At 34.6% G+C, this 18,916-nt stretch overlaps 1 protein-coding gene across 7 annotated transcripts in view; it reads right to left on the reverse strand.

The window, feature by feature from the left end:
* The window catches only part of CEP162 (centrosomal protein 162), a 79,921-nt gene that overhangs the window by 39,016 nt on the left and 21,989 nt on the right, over nt 1-18,916 (reverse strand). For 6 of the 7 annotated variants that reach the window (XM_016158102.2, XM_016158103.2, XM_016158106.2 and 3 more), the window contains 9 exons: nt 16,888-17,079; nt 16,230-16,314; nt 14,255-14,320; nt 11,821-12,103; nt 10,673-10,934; nt 4,257-4,387; nt 3,785-4,012; nt 3,113-3,253; nt 1,225-1,337 (listed from right to left, as the gene is read on the reverse strand). In XM_016158102.2, the coding sequence (XP_016013588.2) occupies nt 1,225-1,337; nt 3,113-3,253; nt 3,785-4,012; nt 4,257-4,387; nt 10,673-10,934; nt 11,821-12,103; nt 14,255-14,320; nt 16,230-16,314; nt 16,888-17,079 (1,501 nt within the window). The remainder of the gene's footprint in view (nt 1-1,224; nt 1,338-3,112; nt 3,254-3,784; nt 4,013-4,256; nt 4,388-10,672; nt 10,935-11,820; nt 12,104-14,254; nt 14,321-16,229; nt 16,315-16,887; nt 17,080-18,916) is intronic. The other variant, XM_016158105.2, reaches the window with a different exon arrangement.

Raw genomic sequence — 18,916 nt, forward strand, 5'->3', positions numbered from 1 at the left:
GTCTAATTTCCACAAAAGTGCCCTCGCTTGCCCAACCTGTGTATCTTCTATCCTTATCAGCTAATAAGGTGTACCTTTTTCTATTTTCCACAAAAGATCAGTATGAGCTAACAGCAGCCCTACCTTTTACATCTTAGGTTACCTAACAAAACAATTGGAAGAGATGTGAACATATAGTATTCCATGACATTCATAGCCAAAAGACCTTCCTTTTGATAGCAGTCCTGAGCAATTATGCGTTTATGTGAAATGATGCACAACTAGTAGTCATTTCCTAAAAGCAGATAGCACCTTAGCATGCCCATGTCTCTAGGTTCAGCTTTTTCACTTAAAATGTTAAAAGTTGGATGAAGAACATTCAAAAGAATTTATAATCTGAAATATAATTCCTAAGGAGGTGCTGGTGCTCCATCAGCCCACCATGGTGTTGGTTGAACAACTCGGAGGTTTTCCTTCTTTGCAGAAATGACTTAGCCAAATAGCAACTTCTGCTCCCTGGGCTAGAGGATGTCCTTGGATTGCTTCCTGGGCATACCTCAGCCAGTGACAGCCTGGCTTGGGATACAAAAGCCTGCCACACTCCCCCCACCAGGGGAAATCCCCTACACCTTTCTAGGGCACCCCTTGGCCAGTGACTAGCGGGCTTGAGAGAACAAAAGGCTGTCTCTGATTGCCTTAAGTAGAGACCAACTGTAATGCAATCTGTTCTCCTGAGCATCCTGGTGAGAGTGGAATGAAGCCAGTCTCCAGCTGAGACCACATTCTCACTTCCCTTCCCTCCTCCTACCAACCCCCACCTATCTTGCTTCTCTTGCTCCCATTCTCCTGAGAGTTATCCTCCAGGAAATCATCTCCACAAGGATTCCCATCTCTGGCTCTACATGTACAAAACCTGACCTAAGATAGCAAGTGATAATATATTTTTTTAGCATTATTACTAAGATGCATTACGTAAGCTTCTCAGGCTTAAGGACCTATTCAAGAGGAATACTGTATGTTCAATTTTCTGAAACTGATCTTAGACTCAAATATGAATATGCTGAAACTACAGTATATGGTAGTCACCTAATACTAAAAGAAATCTATTAAATATTAAAAATGTTACAAAACTGTAAATCAGTGTATAAATTTTTTCATTTCTAACTAAATGTTATTAATATAACAATAAAGGGCTTAGAAACAGTCTAAAGTATATCTGGTTTTAAGAATTTAAAAAGAACTTACTTTAAGGAAGCTAACTCGCTGAATAAACTCTGGTTTTCCTTAAACATTCTTTCCTCATTTTTCTTGTTTTGTTCTTGGAGAGTTTTCACTTGATTATATAATTTTTCATTTTCCTTTTTATAAATAGAAAATTACATTTTAGTTAAAAGCCAGTAGTACCTCCATAAGAATATATGCTCATAACATATATATCCTTTAAACATTTTTAAGGCTTTAAAATTTCTTGTTCTTGAATCTTTTTAAATCTTTTTAAAACGCTTTATGTTATCTCAGAAGGAAACTTATTATCAGAAACAATACTTTCCAAAATGCTTACTCAAAAAAAAAAGTTGTGAAAATTTCCAAAGCCAACAAGCATAGTGTCACTGTGAGAGACTGCATTTCACAGGAGTAAACTGGTGAGTGACTGCAGGAATACCACATTACGATTCTGTGCTCCAGAATGGCAAGGCCACTGGGACTGTTTGCACCCTCTTTTTTTGTTTTTAGTCTGCCTTCCCATGGTGAGGTAATTCAATGTAGCCACAATGGGTGTCCATGCTGTTTCTGGAAATTTCTGTGAGCAAGGAGTTAGAGACTGGTTGTTTCTGAACGATCAGGACAAGGCAGAGCAGAAACCAGTCCCAGTACACTACCAGGCTTACCTAAAGAGTGACTCAAACACTGAGATCAGAGGGAAAAAGTACCAATCTGTGCTTAGGTACTCTGGCTTATTAATCTCCTTAAAATTAAGAATCTGATGAATACCAAGGATCTTGGAGGACCTAATGAAAACTAGGAACTGTTTAACCATGTCTGGCCTAGTGCCTGACAAATGGCCTGTGCTTAAATATCTGCAGAACTAATAAAAACCCAGAAAAATACATAAATATACATATTGATATATAAATTTTGTGTTATCTTTGTGGAAAGAAGTGGTTGGCAAACTTACAGGTCTGTGAAATCCTCCTTAAAACCCATGCTCTATCTGGCATGATCAGAATGGTAGACAAAGGGTTTGGAAGGGCAATGTGTCCTGCAAAATCAGTACTATTTCATTTACTGTAAATGCTGTAATCTCTGATGTGGTAATGCTTCCTTTGGGATATACCTGAATGACAATGTTTGTTATTGGTAGGCTCAATGCTTAGGCTATGGTTGTCAAAAGAGAAAAAGGTAATGCAAGGGGTGGGGGTAGGATGAGAGAAAAAACAAAGATGAAGTCTCATGGTAAATGTGTTCTGGCTGATAGTCAAGTCAATGTCACCTAGATTACATCACATTTCACAAATGTCTGCTTTCTGTGGGAAACATAAATTTCCTCAATTCAATTTTTTTCACTCAACTTCAGATTCATGTATTTAAATATAACACAAAACTAGCCAATATTATCTAGTGAAAAGTAGTATAGGAAACTAAAGATAAATAGGAACATTTCTAAGGAACACAGCCATTAAAAGTGAAAACAGGCAACATTCATTGATTAGGTACTCTGTGCCAGGTACTAAGAGGTTGGTTTACACTGTCTTGTTTTAATTTCATAACCACCTTATGAGACAGGTACTATTATTAACTCCATTTAACAGATGAGGAAATTAGGTTAGAGAGGTGAGTGATTTGCTCAAGGCTGCACAGCTGGTTGTAGACCTAAGTCTTAAACTATATTTTCTGAATCTAGAATATATGCTCTTAACAACTTCAATTCTGCCCATGAGAAATGGGCAGAGTAGTCAAAGTATTACTTCTTCATATTTGTCAGAATTCCCATTATCTGTTAAATGAGCATATAATATTTTACCATGCCTAATTTTTATAATATAATGGCTTCACCATGTCTGACCTAGTGCCTGGCGAATGGAGGGATCTCCAAAAAAATTTTTAAAAACTATGTGATGAAAAATCACCATACCTGCTGATATCCCTGAAGAAGTGTCTCTTGTTCTTGTATTTCTTTTTGGATTTGCTTCAATTTTTCTTCAGTGACAGGATCAGTTGTTTCTCCAAAATGTAACCACCTTTGTTTTCTGTTTGTTTCTCCAAAGCTATTTAACTTGGAGAAAATGCAGAAATTGTTTTATGTGAAGGAAATAATGAAGTGAGAAGTGAGGAAGAATAAGAGAAAACTCAAGGTACATAGACCTAAAACTATCTTGTAACCATGTTGGAATTAATGTAACACCGCTATAGTTAAATAATTAGAGTTGTTTTGTGCCGATGGTTCTGATGATGAAAATAACTCAGAAATGCTACATAGTGTCATTCTCTGAATCTAGACCTTCTATAACAGTTCTTTCTGAATTGTCTTTTTTGAAGGTCATAGTGAACTAAGGGACTTGTTTCAAAAAGGAATGCTAACAGAAGAAAACTATCAAAATGAGCCAATTGAAATTTCAATGTTTTTCCTCCCAGGGAGTTGGATTTAGGCTCTTCTGAAAGGAGGCACTCTCAGGAACCATGCTCATGTTTTATATAGCAAATATATCAAGCCAAACAGCTCCAGGAACAATGGATGACAATGCATTTAGCAGGGAGTACAGGTTTTTAAATAATAAAAGGAAAAATGGAACAACGTGTCTAGTACCTTGGTTTGAAGAATGTAATTGTCTTGATTTAATTTGAAGAGCTCCTTTTCCTGTTGTCTCTTTAGTTCTTCCATCTTATTTTCCAGCTCTCTCTCTTTTTCTGAGTATATGACTTTAATTTGCTCGATTAGGGCTTGTGCACCCCTCCATTTTTCCTCTGCTTCCTGAACTCTTTTAAACAGAATTAATTCTGTCTCTGTGTTCCCACCACAGCATCCTAAAGAATCCTTTTAAGGAAAAGTATTACTTCATTACAGATTGACAAATAAGATGCAAACACAGGTGGTTAAAAAAGCAAACACACAAAGAATTAAAATGACAAAGTTAATAAATTTAAAAAAATCACTGTATTCAATGATTAGAATCTCATCCTTGAAGCAAAAGAAATATCATTTATTTCATTATTTATAATTGGCTTTAATTTCAGATCAGGAAAACATTATGAATATTAGTCTGAAATTCAATACCTACATTCTGTAACTGAACACAAGAATCAGTTTCTGTAGGGTCTTCAGACTTCTTAGGAGTAGCCAGGCTACTTTCACTTTTGAGAGCTGATTTACTCAATGCTGCAGGCTTGAGTTTTGTTCCAGATAAGGTATCTAAGTATTGTAAACAGTAGATAAAAATACCACAAATGTAAACAAAATCAAATATCTATTTAGCAATTATGTAACAGTAAGTATGACTACAACAGAAACAATATAAAGGATCTCAAAATAGACCAATGTATAACACTGTAATACAGCTGTCTCACCTATTTCACCTAACTCAGAACTGCCACCCATAATCCCATAATCAACGCACTACTCAATTAGACACAGAATGCTAATTAACCTAAGATTCATGTCAAATGGAGCTAAATAAATGTGAGAATGTAGACTGAGATAATTTTAGGCTTTATTACTTTTAAATTATTCTTTTAAAAGTTCACAGCAATAACAATTAAGAATATCTAAATGATGAATCAAAGAGCCAATTGATGACATTATGAAGCATGTTAATTTGAGACTGTGTGCCTTTAAAGCAGACTTTTATAAGTAGTGTATATCAAGATAGTATAGTATCAATAAACAACATAAATTGTGTGAAAATTTTATAACAGCTAGTTTAAATCTGATTTAAAAAGATAAAATTAGAATACTGTTCTAACACCCTGATAATACATATTAGAAAATAATGTAACTTCTGTATATTATGGTCAAACTTTCAACTTTTAAGGTACCTTGTAAACCCAAAAGAGTAGAAATAATTCTAAGGTCAACAAATTATTCAGTTAAATATAAAAATTGTTTAAGGGAAATAACCAGAAGAGATCTGAAGGCCCATATTCAAATACTACAGATTCTGAGCTGAACACTCAGTAAACATTTATCAAGATGCTTAATTTTTTAAATGTAAAGTTTACTTTTTCATTAAAAGGAAATAAAGTTATTAAAGGTTTGGAAAATTAGAAAAAGTCAAAAGAGGAAACAAATCACCAATAGTACCTCACCTAAATATTTTAGTCTTTTTCTCAGGCATGCAGAAATTTTCCTTATAGAGTAGTAATCATGTTTACTGGACTGTTTCATGTAGGTTTTCTGGAGAAATTCCTTAAAGCGTTCACTAAGAAACTGCATCACTGGAAAAGCAGGCATTAATCCTTCCAAATCACTGGAGGTCCATTAATGTGGTCAACGAATAGCACATGATCTGCAGGCACTGTGATTCTCCCTAGGACCTAGCAGCCGAGAGTGGCAGGTGGTTCTTGTTTAAGCTGTAGTCAGTCATTGCTTTTATACCAGAATTCTCCCTTCTTAAATTCTTAATTTTGATATAACTAAGTACTTATTTTCAATAATGGTATACAGACAGTGTCTTTTCCCTTTTCATGGGAAATAAATTTGCTTGGATATAAAATTCAAATATGAAAACAATGCAGACTTCAGAACCCATCTTAAAGAAACAATGGACTAAGAAAATTCAGTCAAAAAAGAAACTAATCAAAATAATTTCAGAATGGAGATGCTATTGATAAGGGACTAGTGAAAAGCATTAAATCTCTTTAATAATCAGAACCGAGATCTAAATTCAAAAGCTGAGGGAAATTATAGTTGCAGGAGAGAATAAATGTATCTCTGACAAGTAAAAATTTAAACCAATAAAAATGGGTAGGAGGCGCATGAGTGGTAGATGTAAGAGTTTTACTACCTTTGTATTTCATAGTGAAAATTGAAAATGTATAAAGTTGAAAAATGCCGTTAAAAACAACACGGATTTGACAACCTTTAAGGAGTTTTATAATCTATTTTCTTAAAAGGATCTTTTGGGATATAATATTTCATAGGATAAAGTTTCTTTTTCTTCTTACAGATTTAAGTAAAGCTAAATCTAATATTTAAAAAGAACTTATAAATTGTGATCCCATTAAGTTTTGTCCATTTATCCATGTCTGCTTCTCTCTTGTCTTCCATCTACTCATCTGCGATTCCTTCCATCTGTATAACTACATACACAGTGAGAAGCACAAAATGTTTACCCAGTATGACATCAGTTGTTTCTGGCTAAATTATTGCTTTCTTCTTTTTTACTTTTTTGTGTTTTTGAATTTAAATAATGAGCAGCTATTCCTTTCATGACAATAAAATTACTACTCCAAAAATAAAAACATAAAAAGAGTTAAGAGCCACAGAAAATTAATACAGAATGAAAAGGTAAACAACCATACAGGAGGTACTGCTAGCTGCCAATCTCTTCTTCCCTATCAACAGAAACCTAATTGTGCCCCTGGCACAATGTTCCCAGTTAAAAACAGTCATCTCCCTGGACTCCATGCAACTGGGGGCGGCCACACAATAGAAGTTTTGCCCAATAAATTGAAAGCAAAATTTTCCTACATGGAGATTCCTGGAAAGTAACTACTTTCCTTGTTAAGAAGCTGATGATTTAACTTGTATTACCTTTCACCTTTCCTCATTACAGGGCCTGGAGGTTGAGTGATCATCTTATGACAATGAAGACAAAAGTCAAAGACTAAGGATTTTGCACCAAGAAAGAAGCAATAGGGTTCCTTGCATAGTTGCACCAGTTCTGAAATACCTATCCCTGGCTTCTTTGTTTCATGAAAAAGAGAACCTTTTATTTTTTTCATCTTAACCAATGTTGATCCTAGGTACATTCTCTATTCTGTACACAAATCTCTATCTCAGAGTCTGCTTCTCAGAGAACTAAACCTGTTGACAAGTAACAACCACCTCAAAGAAATTACAGTTCTGAATAGAACTAAAATTGCTTTGGGAAAATTTTCAATAAAAAGATTAAAAATCATACTTAATAGTCTAATAAAAAAAGGAGGTCAGTATAAAAATAGACAGCCATAGTTTATCGTGTACTTCAATATAAATATTAGTAATGCATTTTATTTTTATTTGGTAGTCATAAATACTACACAATTTTGAAATAGGAAAAAATACTCATAAAAATATTGCCTTCATTTATCAAAATTTACATCACCCCTCGTTTCTTTTCCATCTACAGTGACATTACTTCTGTCTTCATTCTTAGTAATTTCCATATAATCATAGGTAATCCTTTCAAACCCCAGGCTTTTGGTTCCCTATATTTCTCTCCACCTCAGCTATTTACTCCCACCAGGTATACTCCAGATCTTTTTCTATTATTAGTAATGCAATCATTCCTGAATCTCAGTCTTAGGCATTTACTCTGTATTAATCCCATCTCTTACTTTCCACCCCACTGGGACCCAGTATGTTGATTCTACCTGTTTCAAACTGTATCACACCCCTTGATGTTCTTTCTTCATTATTTAGCTTAACTTCCACATACTTTGTTAGCTACCTTCTTGATCCTCTCTCAGTTCATTGTACTCATTTGGCAAAAAATACTCTCCTTGGTAAATTCAGCTATAGAACTACCCAACACCTGTACTCATGCAGTGAAATGTGGCTGGTCATGCACACACCAGTATGTACACACACACACACACACACACTCTCTCTCTCTCTCTCTCTCTCTCTGCCTCATGCACACACCAGTATGTACACACACACACACACACACACACACACACACTCTCTCTCTCTCTCTCTCTCTCTCTCTCTCTCTCTCTCTCTCTCTCTCTCTCTCTGCCTGGTCTCAATTTAAATTCATGATCATTAACTTCAAGTACACTTTCTGCCGCTCACATTCTAATCCTCTAGGATAACTATTTCACATCTTCTTCAACATCCCTACCCCCATCTTCACTGCCAGCTAATTACATTGCATTTTATTTCTCAGAGAAAATAGAAGCAATCAGAAGAAATCATCCATTCTCTCACCACCTCTATCTACCTATCAGGATCTGCACCCACACCCTCCCACTACCTAAAGCCAAACCTTCCAATGTATACTAGATCCTCTACTCAAGGACATGGCTCTAGGGATTTTTCCCCTCTCCATTATAAATTTTTTTCCTGTCTACTGAATCTTTCTAAAAAGTTTAAACAACTCACATTATTATTTCTATTAAAAATAAAGCAAAGCAAAACTAAAGGTTTCTCTTGATTCCATTTCCATACTAGCTCCTGCCCATTTTTTCCCTTGCCTTTTACACCCTTTCCTCCACAGGAATCTGTAACTTCAACCATCCAATTCTACTCTTCTATTCCTCTTATTTCCACTCAATCTGCCTTTACAGGCACACAATGACAGAAATAGCTTGCCCAATTTACTGATGACCTCCTTCTTGCTAAACCCAAAGGTCAGTTGTCAGTTCTCATCTTTCTTTATTTTCTAGCTGCAAATGATAGAGCAGATCAATTCTTTTTTAAACACTTTTCACTTTTTTCACTCGGATCCCACATACTCACGTTTCCTCCAATCTTACTCTGTCTTCTTTGCAGTTATCCCTTTTTTCCTTGACCTTATATGATCAACATGCCCAGGGATCAGCCTTGGTTTGCCTTTTTCTTGAGCCATGCTCACTCTCTTGATAATTTTCATCAGTCTCATGGCTTAAAAATATTAGTTTTTTTAAACATCTCCCAAATACTATCTATAATCCATTCCTCCCTCTTGAATTCTAGACTTTTATATCTAACTGCTTCCATGTCATCTCCCCTTGTATGTAAAACAGACATCTCAAAATGATCAACAAGATTCTTGACCTTCTCTCCACCCTGAAATCTACTCTACCTTAGCCTCCCCATCCCAGCTGGCTACTAGTACCTCCACTCTTTGTTTCTTAAGGCAAAAACTTTGGCATGATCTTTTTCTTAACCGCAAACCATTTTTTTAGATTTTTAGTTCTATCTTCTAAACATATCCTTATCCGGCCACTTCTCATCACCTCCATTGCCACCACCCTGGTTCAAGCCCCATTACTACTAGCCTAGATTCCTAAAATCACCTTCTACCCGGTCCCTGTGCTTCTTCCAATGCTCTCTATGGTATGTGTATATTTTTATATGTATATTGTCTATAACACAGCTGCCAGAGAAATTCACCGAAAGGGTAATTGAGATGAGGTCACTCCCATGGTCAAAACTGTTCAGGGGCTCAACTTTTCATGTAGACTAAAAGTCTAAGTTTTTTAAATGCCCTAGAACAACCTATATATGCTTGCTCATTCAGATCACTGATCTTGTCTACTACCCTCTTTGCTTACTTTGCCCCTAGCTATGTGGGGCGTCTATGCTGTTCTTTAAACTTGCCAGGCATTCTTTCCCACTACAGAACTTTTGCACTGGCTGTTTTAGCTTTCTCAAATATGTTACCCCCAAATATCCACACAGCCAGGTTCCTTACATCTTACAAGTCTTTGTTCAAATAGCCCTCTCTTAAGGAGGCCTATATAAAATAGTGACCTGCTGCAATCCAACACTGAAACTCTTGCTCTACTTTTTCTTTTTCCTTAGCATATAATGTTTACTTATTCTGCTTATTATCAAATGTCTGTCTTCTCATCAGATGAAGAGTTTCGCAAAATGGAGAGAGAAGGTTTCCTTGTCTATTTTGTTCCCTACTGGAGTCTAAAGGTAGCAGAAATGTTTGTTTGACCTGAACACTTTTATTTCTTTTAATACCTTCATGGGCTCTACTTTGAAAATTACCCTTTCCTACTGTCAATATAAATGACTACGTTAGGAAATCACAGAGTTACTGGGATGTATAAAAATATGCATTATGTGATAAATAAAATATCCTGCCTCTCCAAGTCTATACTGCTTTAATACCTAATCTCTCTGTCAATCTTTATTTGTAGGTTGCCATTTTCATTCTGAATATACAGCTTTTCTCTGGTAAACATTTTGTTTCCAGAGCCAACCAGATGAGGCGGAGTTTCACTCTTCTACCTTATATTCACTTCTTGTACTTTTCGGGTCTCATTCAGGAAAAGCTAGAACTAATGACGAAAAACCTCATGTAAATTGTATCACTCAGAAATGGAATGTATACCTTAAGGTTAATTCTTTTCTATGAATAAGGAAAGTTCATAGGAGAAAAGGAAACAGGGAAAATAGAAAACAAGGAAAGCAAAATAATGCACTATAGGTGACCCTTGAAAAATGCATGGGTTAGCGACACCAACCCCTCTCTCTACGCTGTCAAATATCCAAGTATAACTTGATGCCCCGAAAACTTAATAGCCTATTGTTGATCATAAGTCTTACTGATAACACAATTAACATATATTTTGTATGTTACATGTATTATATACTGTACATTACAATAAAGTAAGCTAGAAAGAAGAAAATGTTAAGAAAATCATAAGGAAATATACTTACATTATTTATTGAAAAAAAAAATCCTCATATAAATGGACTCATACAATCCAAACCTACATTGTTCAAGGGTCAATTATACATATACACAATTCTATTATGAAAAGATTATATGCTTACCTTTTTTATTAGCTTGATTTGAGGTGGGAATGGACCGCGAGTTTTTGCTTTTCAGAATATCCTTTGAAGTTTTCTTTTCGAGAGTAGAAAATGTCTTCAATAGCGAACTGGGTTTTCCATAGCCTGAGCTCCTCACTGATGCATATAATCCACTCTGGGGTTTTCTTTTAAGTAAAGGAGGTGCACTTCTGGCCTTCTTATATGGTACCTGTTTACCAATTACTCCCCCTTCTTCTCCAGAACTAAGTTGAGATCTAAAAGACTGTGCACAACAAGTACAAACTCTTTAGAATTTAAATGAATTTGAACTACAGTTATAAATGAAAATTTAACAGATGGCGAACCATAATGATTACTCAAAAACATAGATTATAGAAAGCAAACCACTACATTAAAATTCTTTAAGTCTAATTCATTGGAATTTTACTATTTTGAAGAACATCTTCAAAGCCAGAAATAAAACAAAACAATAAAATAAGCTTGCCAGAAAGCCGTAGGTGTAATTACTAGAATGATGGAGTAGAGCATTGGAAGAACATATTTTGAAATGACATAAAATCTTTTTCCTCCAGATTTCTCAAGATAAAAAAATTTTAATATCCTGCCCAATTTCACAAAGAATTTCAGATGGTTTATGGTAGACACATAACTCAAAATTGTAAAATAAAAATATTGGGAACATCAAACTATAAATCAGAATAGATCAAGAACAGAAGGAAATGGAACAGTGAAACATAAGTTTCTTAACAGTTGCTAATAGCATTTATAACAATGCCAACTTAATCTACTTTTGCAGAACAGACTACTATTACACTGGACAAAAAGCACCAGAATGAAGAATAAACTTTACTTCACATGCTACTTAAATTCTGGACTGTTTACCCCTCAAAATTGTTTTAATGTAAAAGACAGCTTCTAAAAGAAAGTTAATGCTATAGAAGTATTTTTTAATTTGGGAACTGCGGGTTGTAGCAATAAATATATATTCTTTACATATATACAGGATCTTTCTGGAGATTAGTATATAATCAATTCTACTATATTAAGTAGTACATACTACAAAAAAAAAGGATATACCTATTAATTAATAGTACTTATGTAACTTTATTTATCAATATGTCAAATCAAACTGGATTATAAACACTTACTTTATTTATTTTGTCATCACGAGGTAATCCTGAAGGACCAACAGATAGTTTTTTCCTCAAAATATCAAGGTACATTTTATCTATATGTTCTTCAGTAGTGTTTACTCTTGCACAGCTATTATCTGTATCTTCGTTTGTTGTCTTTTGTAAAACCACATTCTCCTCATTTTTGTTAAAAAATTGGTTCACATTTTCTGGCTCTTGAGACATAACATTTGGCTTCATCTTAAGGGGTAAAAGGCTTACAATTTCAGTTTCTTCACTAACAGCCAGTTTCTTATAGCTATAAAATAAGTAAAACAAAACACAACGGAGAATAAACCCTAAATGACTCTATAACTATCAGTTTTATTAACATATACACACACACATATATTTAGTATTTGTAACTATTTGAATAAGGTCACTAATGTTAAATACAATATTTACGATCCTGGTTAAGGGTATACCCACACAGTATCATGTAATTACTCCAAATTTCAGATAATAAATTTAATGCAGTATAAGGGATTAAATGAATGACTCTAAGACCTACACATCAAAGAAAAGCCAAACCAAACAAGACTAAAATTGCTTCTGTATAAGAAAAAAATAAAATATAAATTTCTAAATGAACTTTTTCTAACATATCTTTTAAAGTCTACATGAATTTGAAGCAGAAAAAAATTGCGTACTTTTTGGAAGAAACTAAAGAAGTAATCCTAATTTATGCCAATGAGGCATAGATTACAAATGTTAAAAAGCATAAATTTGATTACAGTACAGTAAAAATTTCAAAGTAATACAAAAATCATGAGGATTTAGAAATAAAGTTTCTGTGGTTTAAAACACTTAAATGCAATATAACATTTCATGCCAGTAGATTTTAAAAATATGGAAAATTTTCCTTAAAGAAAGGTTCTAAATGTGGTTAAACATCAACATATTATGGGGGCTCCAAGAATATAGATATTGTTATTTTCAAATTACTTAATCATGGTCAATTAAGTCATTTAATTTTGTAATGATAAAATAAGATTAAAGGAAAATTTAAGAGGCTACTACTTTCTTTTAAGGTAGACTGGCTTCACAGTAACTATTAGAAGCTTTTAAAAATAGAATGATCAGAAAATATAATGGTTCTTTCATTCCTCACAGTTGCAGAACCTGGCTAGATATTCATTAAAACGGCTTCCTACTTTTTGCCATGTACGAACTAAACCACATTTCCTTGCTACCATGCATCAAGACAGGGTCATTTACTAGTTCTTGCCTTAAGATTGTGAGTGCTATGGTAACAAGAACTAAAATATGTGTCATTAGCTTAGTGGTGGGGTTTTGGGTGGAAAGGAAACTGATCTAAAGGCTGAAGAAGTGACAACCCATGTTTTATAGTAGCAAAACATTTGTTAAACTATCATATACAATAGTTTATAATGCAGACAATATACTTACTGAGTCTGGGGTACTAAGAGAAATAGCCAAAGAAAACAGGAAAGTTTTAAGTGCTAGCTATTTCTGGCTACTTGGACAAGATATTATAAAAGAAAGAGATGAGACCATGTGAGGGTGAGCCAGTTTGTAAGAAGAAAGTAAATGGAACAGAGAGAGTCTAGAAACTCAGGGCTACCTCTTTTACTCTCTGTGTCTAGACTCAAACAGTAAGATCTGGCATTGAAAAATGCTATGAGAAAACAAGATTTCATGAGACTTCTCAGTTGAAAAGACTGACTCAGTTCCTTGGCAAAGATCATATTAAAGGTATCATCTTCAAACTTAAGATTATTGTTCCCAATAATATCCAGATAGCTTCAATTAATTCAAGAGACAAACAAACAAACAGAGGGACAAGGAAGCAAAGACACAAAGCAGATTTAAAACCTTTGTCTAGCTAGCACACAGGACTGACACACGGGGCTGAATGGAACCAAAAAGATCAGAATCCTACTAACATTTCTGAAGGAACTGTAAAGGCAAAGAAACCACAACCTTATTTAAACAACAAAAAAAAGCCAGTGACTGTTTGGGAATCTTAAAATCAAATGAGTGCCTCCTCTAAATGGGTATACCCTCCCTTCAAAACCACTTTAGTTGTGGTCAAAGGTAAAAAAAATACAAGAAAAATCCTCTAAGGAGTGGAACCAGGAGCTATGTGGAACAATATATTTATTAGGTAGCTTCTCTTTAAGAGCAAAATAATGGTCTATTAAGAAAAACCCCCATTTGCAAGGTGGGGGACCTTTAAAAGGTCCTCCCGTGGATTTCAAGTAGCATTACCGTATTTTCCTTCTATTTTTCCTCTCTGAATGGGAGTATTTGTTGCAGTTCTACCATTATACATGAGGTGGGGACGAGGCAGTATATAAGTTGCCTTTTTAATTCACTGATTAGTAGATAATGAGGAACCACATTTGAACCTGATGGAGAGGGGTGCATTTCACCTGGAAATTCTCACCTTACAGACAGATACAGTCCTGAATAGGACTTTGGGCTCTTTGCTTTGAGGAGGAGGTGAGTGGGTCTGTGTGAAGAAGAGTAAAATGGAAATTTGGCTATTAGAAGGGTATATTCTGATTGAGACTGCTTACATGCCTACCAAACTCATTTTTCTTTTTGGGCACACAAGCAGACTGTATTTCTCAGTTCTCTTGGACTTTGCTAGCTAGATGTGCTGGCTCTTACCAATAGAATGTGAACTGAAGTGATGTTATACTTTTGTGTTAAGGCAGTTAAAATATGCTAACCTATCCTTTTTCTTTCCTTACTGACTGCTTGAATGAGGGCATGACAACTTTAAAACCATGTGCTCATGATAGAAGAAGGCTGAGTCCCTAAATTAACTATGTAGAGTTCCACCCTAACTGCATTGACACACGAGATTATGATGTGAGCAAGAAATTTTTGATGATGTCAAGCTATGAAAATTTCAATGATTATGTGTTATTGCAGCTAGGATTATTTATCCTACAATTAGTTTACTACAGAATTTTTGGATACGTATACTAAAGTTTATGCTACTGACATTTCTATAATTACTATTATGTCTTTAATGTAAACATACTTGTTTTCAGCTTTTAAACATAAATGTAACAGTCTATGTTTTAGAATGCACATTACTAAAATGGTTCCACCTTTATTAACAAAGACACAACATGTAGAAAATCTCTTCAGGAACACTAACATGCCCAACCAGCAATGATGGGTAAGCACAATCTGCCCTTTAAAAATAATAATTAGCACTGCAGATCAGTGGAAGAATCTTAGACTTAGCATTCAAGTAGATGGGTTTTAGTGTAAGCTTCACTGCATCATTTTTGGTCAACTAGTACAAATGTAGAAACAAGGTGAAGAAATCACTATAAGTGGATTTACATAATGAGGATGTAGTACAAGGGGCTCGAAATGTGTCTATTGAAAATATAAATGAACCAATGAATAGTACATAAATAAATGATAGGCTTTTCACAGAAATATTTCAGGGACATCAAAGATCTGACAGGCTAAGTGGTTAAATACATGGACTGTTTGTGTTCCCTAGTCATAGTCATATGACCTTGGGCAATTTATTTAACCTCTTTAAGACTCAGTTTTCTTAACTACAAAATGAGGATAATAATAGAATATATTTCATGGAGTTGCTGTAAGACTAAATAAAGTAGCGTAAAAGAACTTTGCATAGTAGTTGGCCTACAGTAAGCATGTGATAAAAATGCTAGTTGTTATCACCACCATCATCATCTGGTCCTTGTGAAAGCTCAACCACTAAATTGAATTTATTGCAATTTCATCACCTGAATGATAGGGATTAAGGATTCCTGTTCTACTTGCATGAAAATCACATGGGATAATGGATGTGATGCTATAAGTGCTACACAAATGTAAAGTTGTCTTAAGACAAAGTTATTGTGATTGCTACACTGTGTATTGGAGTGAGGTCTCCCACAAGCTTCCACTAAAAAAGTATGGGAGCTGGAGTATTTTCTTGAAGCCTGTCTCTCTTGTGCCCAAAGCGCTCACTCTGTAGGATGACGGCCAGTCTATGACTAACTACAAAACTAACTGGCTTATAAAGAAGCAAATCCATGACTCATATACAGAATAAAATTCATGTTCCCCCTCTTTGTTTGAAGCAACTATCCTTGAGCTATTTAAAGCTGAAGAACTTATAAGTGGTGACAAACTTTAAGACTACTAAATGTCAGTAACTTTCTTAGTTGCATTTGGGTTTTTTTTTTTTTTAAAAAACTAGAAGAATTCTAATGAATTAATTAAGAACTAATACAAAAAGAAGAGAGCCGTGACTCACAGGTAGACACATACAAGTTATAGATTAATCATTCAATAGGAATGATTATGTAGAACAACTGATCCTATAAGTTTTCAGTGACAAAACAACAAACAACCTGCATAATCCATTCCAAAACTCATACCTGACAGGCTGTAAGTCCAAACCACCACTGATCCCAAAGGAATCTATTCTGATAGGTTTCATCAACTCCTCTACTGTGGGCAGATCTAAGAGGGGAAAAAAGTTTAAATAGCAATAAAAAATGTTAATGTAAATTACTTAATTTAATGTCTAATACCACCAAAATTTCATTCTCTCTGATTGACAGTTAACAAAATGACATATGCAATAAAGCTAATTTCCCACTGTAGACTTGCTTGTACTATGACAAATTCCGTATTGATATATATGTATATTTGATGTATAGATATATATATTTCTCAAATATATGTGTATGGGTATATCAACACACACACTTATCTGCTAAATATGTATTTAGTGGACCCTAAAATACTGTGCTCCTTTTAAAAAATAACTTCAGTATATGTACATGGAAAAATATTTAAAAATATGAAAATGGACAAGTAAGTTCTTAATTTGGTCAAGGCATACTGGAGGAGAAATTGAAATTTTATTCCATGTTCAGCTCTAACTATATAGTTAAACCAATAATTTCCAGGTTTCATTTAAACAAATCCTTTAAATAATTTCAGAGATTGAGAAACAATCACTACAGCAAACTGTATCTAAATTACACTAAAATGGAAACTATTCAGAGAGAGTCTCAAATAAGCTGTTACCAGATTCTGTAGTAGAGATGTTTTTGGAAGACTCTTCATTTTCTTGAAGATAACCTTTCACTGAGCTCTTGGTATTTTCCATGGCACTCCTCTCAATCCTTTGTTCATCTGCATCTCCCAAAGAATGGGCTATATGACAATAAGCCTGATGGAGAGCTTCAATGTCACTATTGCTTTGTCCGTAAGAAACACCTGTTGAAATAAATGTAATGTCCAGTATAATCACACAAATATATGAGAAATATAAAACACTAACATCATTCCTCTATCTGTTAGGAATAATGATCAAGGCTGTAGGACAATAGTGATATGATAGAGTTAAATACAAAAGTAGGTAATATGTAGGTAAAGCCTACCAGTATAAAATCACAGCAAGCTCAAAAATTCTTTTCAGCAAGTGGAGCTGTGTCCTGACATGTTAATTATAAAATCTGACTCCACTATTGTCCTCTCCTTTTACTACCCTTAATTAACCCCTCTGCACTGAATAAAACCACTCCTAAATTTCCCAAACTGACACAATCATTTCAAGGATTGTCTCTCCCTTACCACTACCACTCTCTCGCTTGGGTTCCCTGTAAAACCAAGCATTTTGGAGTCTGCATTTCAACTGAAATTTGCTCCTCTAACTTTGCAATTCAATATGTGTTCCAACATCCTGCTAAAGTTGCTACCATGAAAACCAACTTCCTAAAGACCAAATCTAGGCATCTAGTTCTCTTCAACACAGTGAGACATTTGACACTACCCTTTTCCTAGGAACTGTTTCTTCTGCATCCCTCCTTCTTGTTCTTCCCACCAGTCTAATGGTTACTTCTCCATCTCTTGTGGCTCATCTTAGGGCTATCTATCTATCTATCTATCTATCTATCTATCTATCTATCTATCTGCCTAATTTCATCAAGACCATTAGCTTCAGCTATTATCCATATGGTCCAGACTCTCAACTGTCTTTTGTCCTTAATTTTTTTCTGAATAAAGACATTTAGGTTTTTCTATAAGTAAATCACATCTAATATATCCCCAACTGAATTTATTACATTCCCCAATAAAAGTGTAAGGAGGGAAGAAACTACCAGTTATTTCCTATTTTAGCTAATGGTATTACTTTATTCATCTAGTCATCCAAAACAGAAGATTTGATGCCATTGTTCACTCTTCCTTCCCTATTAACTTCCTCCTCCCACCAGCTGATAAATTGTGAAAAAAAGAATTAGAAGAATCTAATGACAACAGTGATCTAAGATTTTTATGAGTATTTCCTTATTCATTTTGTAACTTTCATTACTAACAATGGAATTTTCAAAATTAGAGAAAAGAATAAGAGTCATAGGAAAGTGGAAAAAGAGATGAGAAATAGGGTGACTAGTTTCCTTTTCTCTTGATACCCATGATTAATTAATGCTTAAAAATAAAACAGTATATACAACCCCATCTTCCTCTATATAAACCATAAGTTGTATACTGTATAACTCTAAGGGGTTATTTTTTAACTCTGAATGCAAGAGGCAACAAAACGACACATATAAAATTGTATAAGAATGCCTTATAATGGGATATCTTCCTATCTAATGTTTCAGGTCACCACTACTATTTGGGGCATGTCCAATAAATAAATCAGTTTGATTAAATTAAAAATAAAAAGTAGGGGATACTGTTAGAGCAGAGTCATTAACAGTTAAGTGGCATGGACTTTCCAAGACGACTTGAGAAAAAACATCTTGCCTAGTTTTCCCTACTATAGGAAGCCTAGTTCTTGTCCTAAACCATCAGTCAGAATTCAGAGTAGCATGACTGGGGGAGAGAATTAATCTTTATGAACAAAGGAAAAAGGCACAGGTATTTCTTCCCTCCTCTACAGAAATATCAAAATACTTAGGTATTTGCTGTGTATGTACAAAAGAAATGACCCCAAGGTTAAGTAGCAGAGCAGTACTGAATGCTCATGCTTAATTTATCAGGTGTTGGGTATCAGAAACAAGAGGTTCCAGGCTTTAAAGCAACAGCAGAGCAAACATGCAGAAAAACA

This window comes from Rousettus aegyptiacus, unplaced genomic scaffold, assembly GCF_014176215.1.
Source record: "Rousettus aegyptiacus isolate mRouAeg1 unplaced genomic scaffold, mRouAeg1.p scaffold_m13_p_1, whole genome shotgun sequence".
In the NCBI taxonomy this organism is placed as follows: domain Eukaryota; kingdom Metazoa; phylum Chordata; class Mammalia; order Chiroptera; family Pteropodidae; genus Rousettus; species Rousettus aegyptiacus.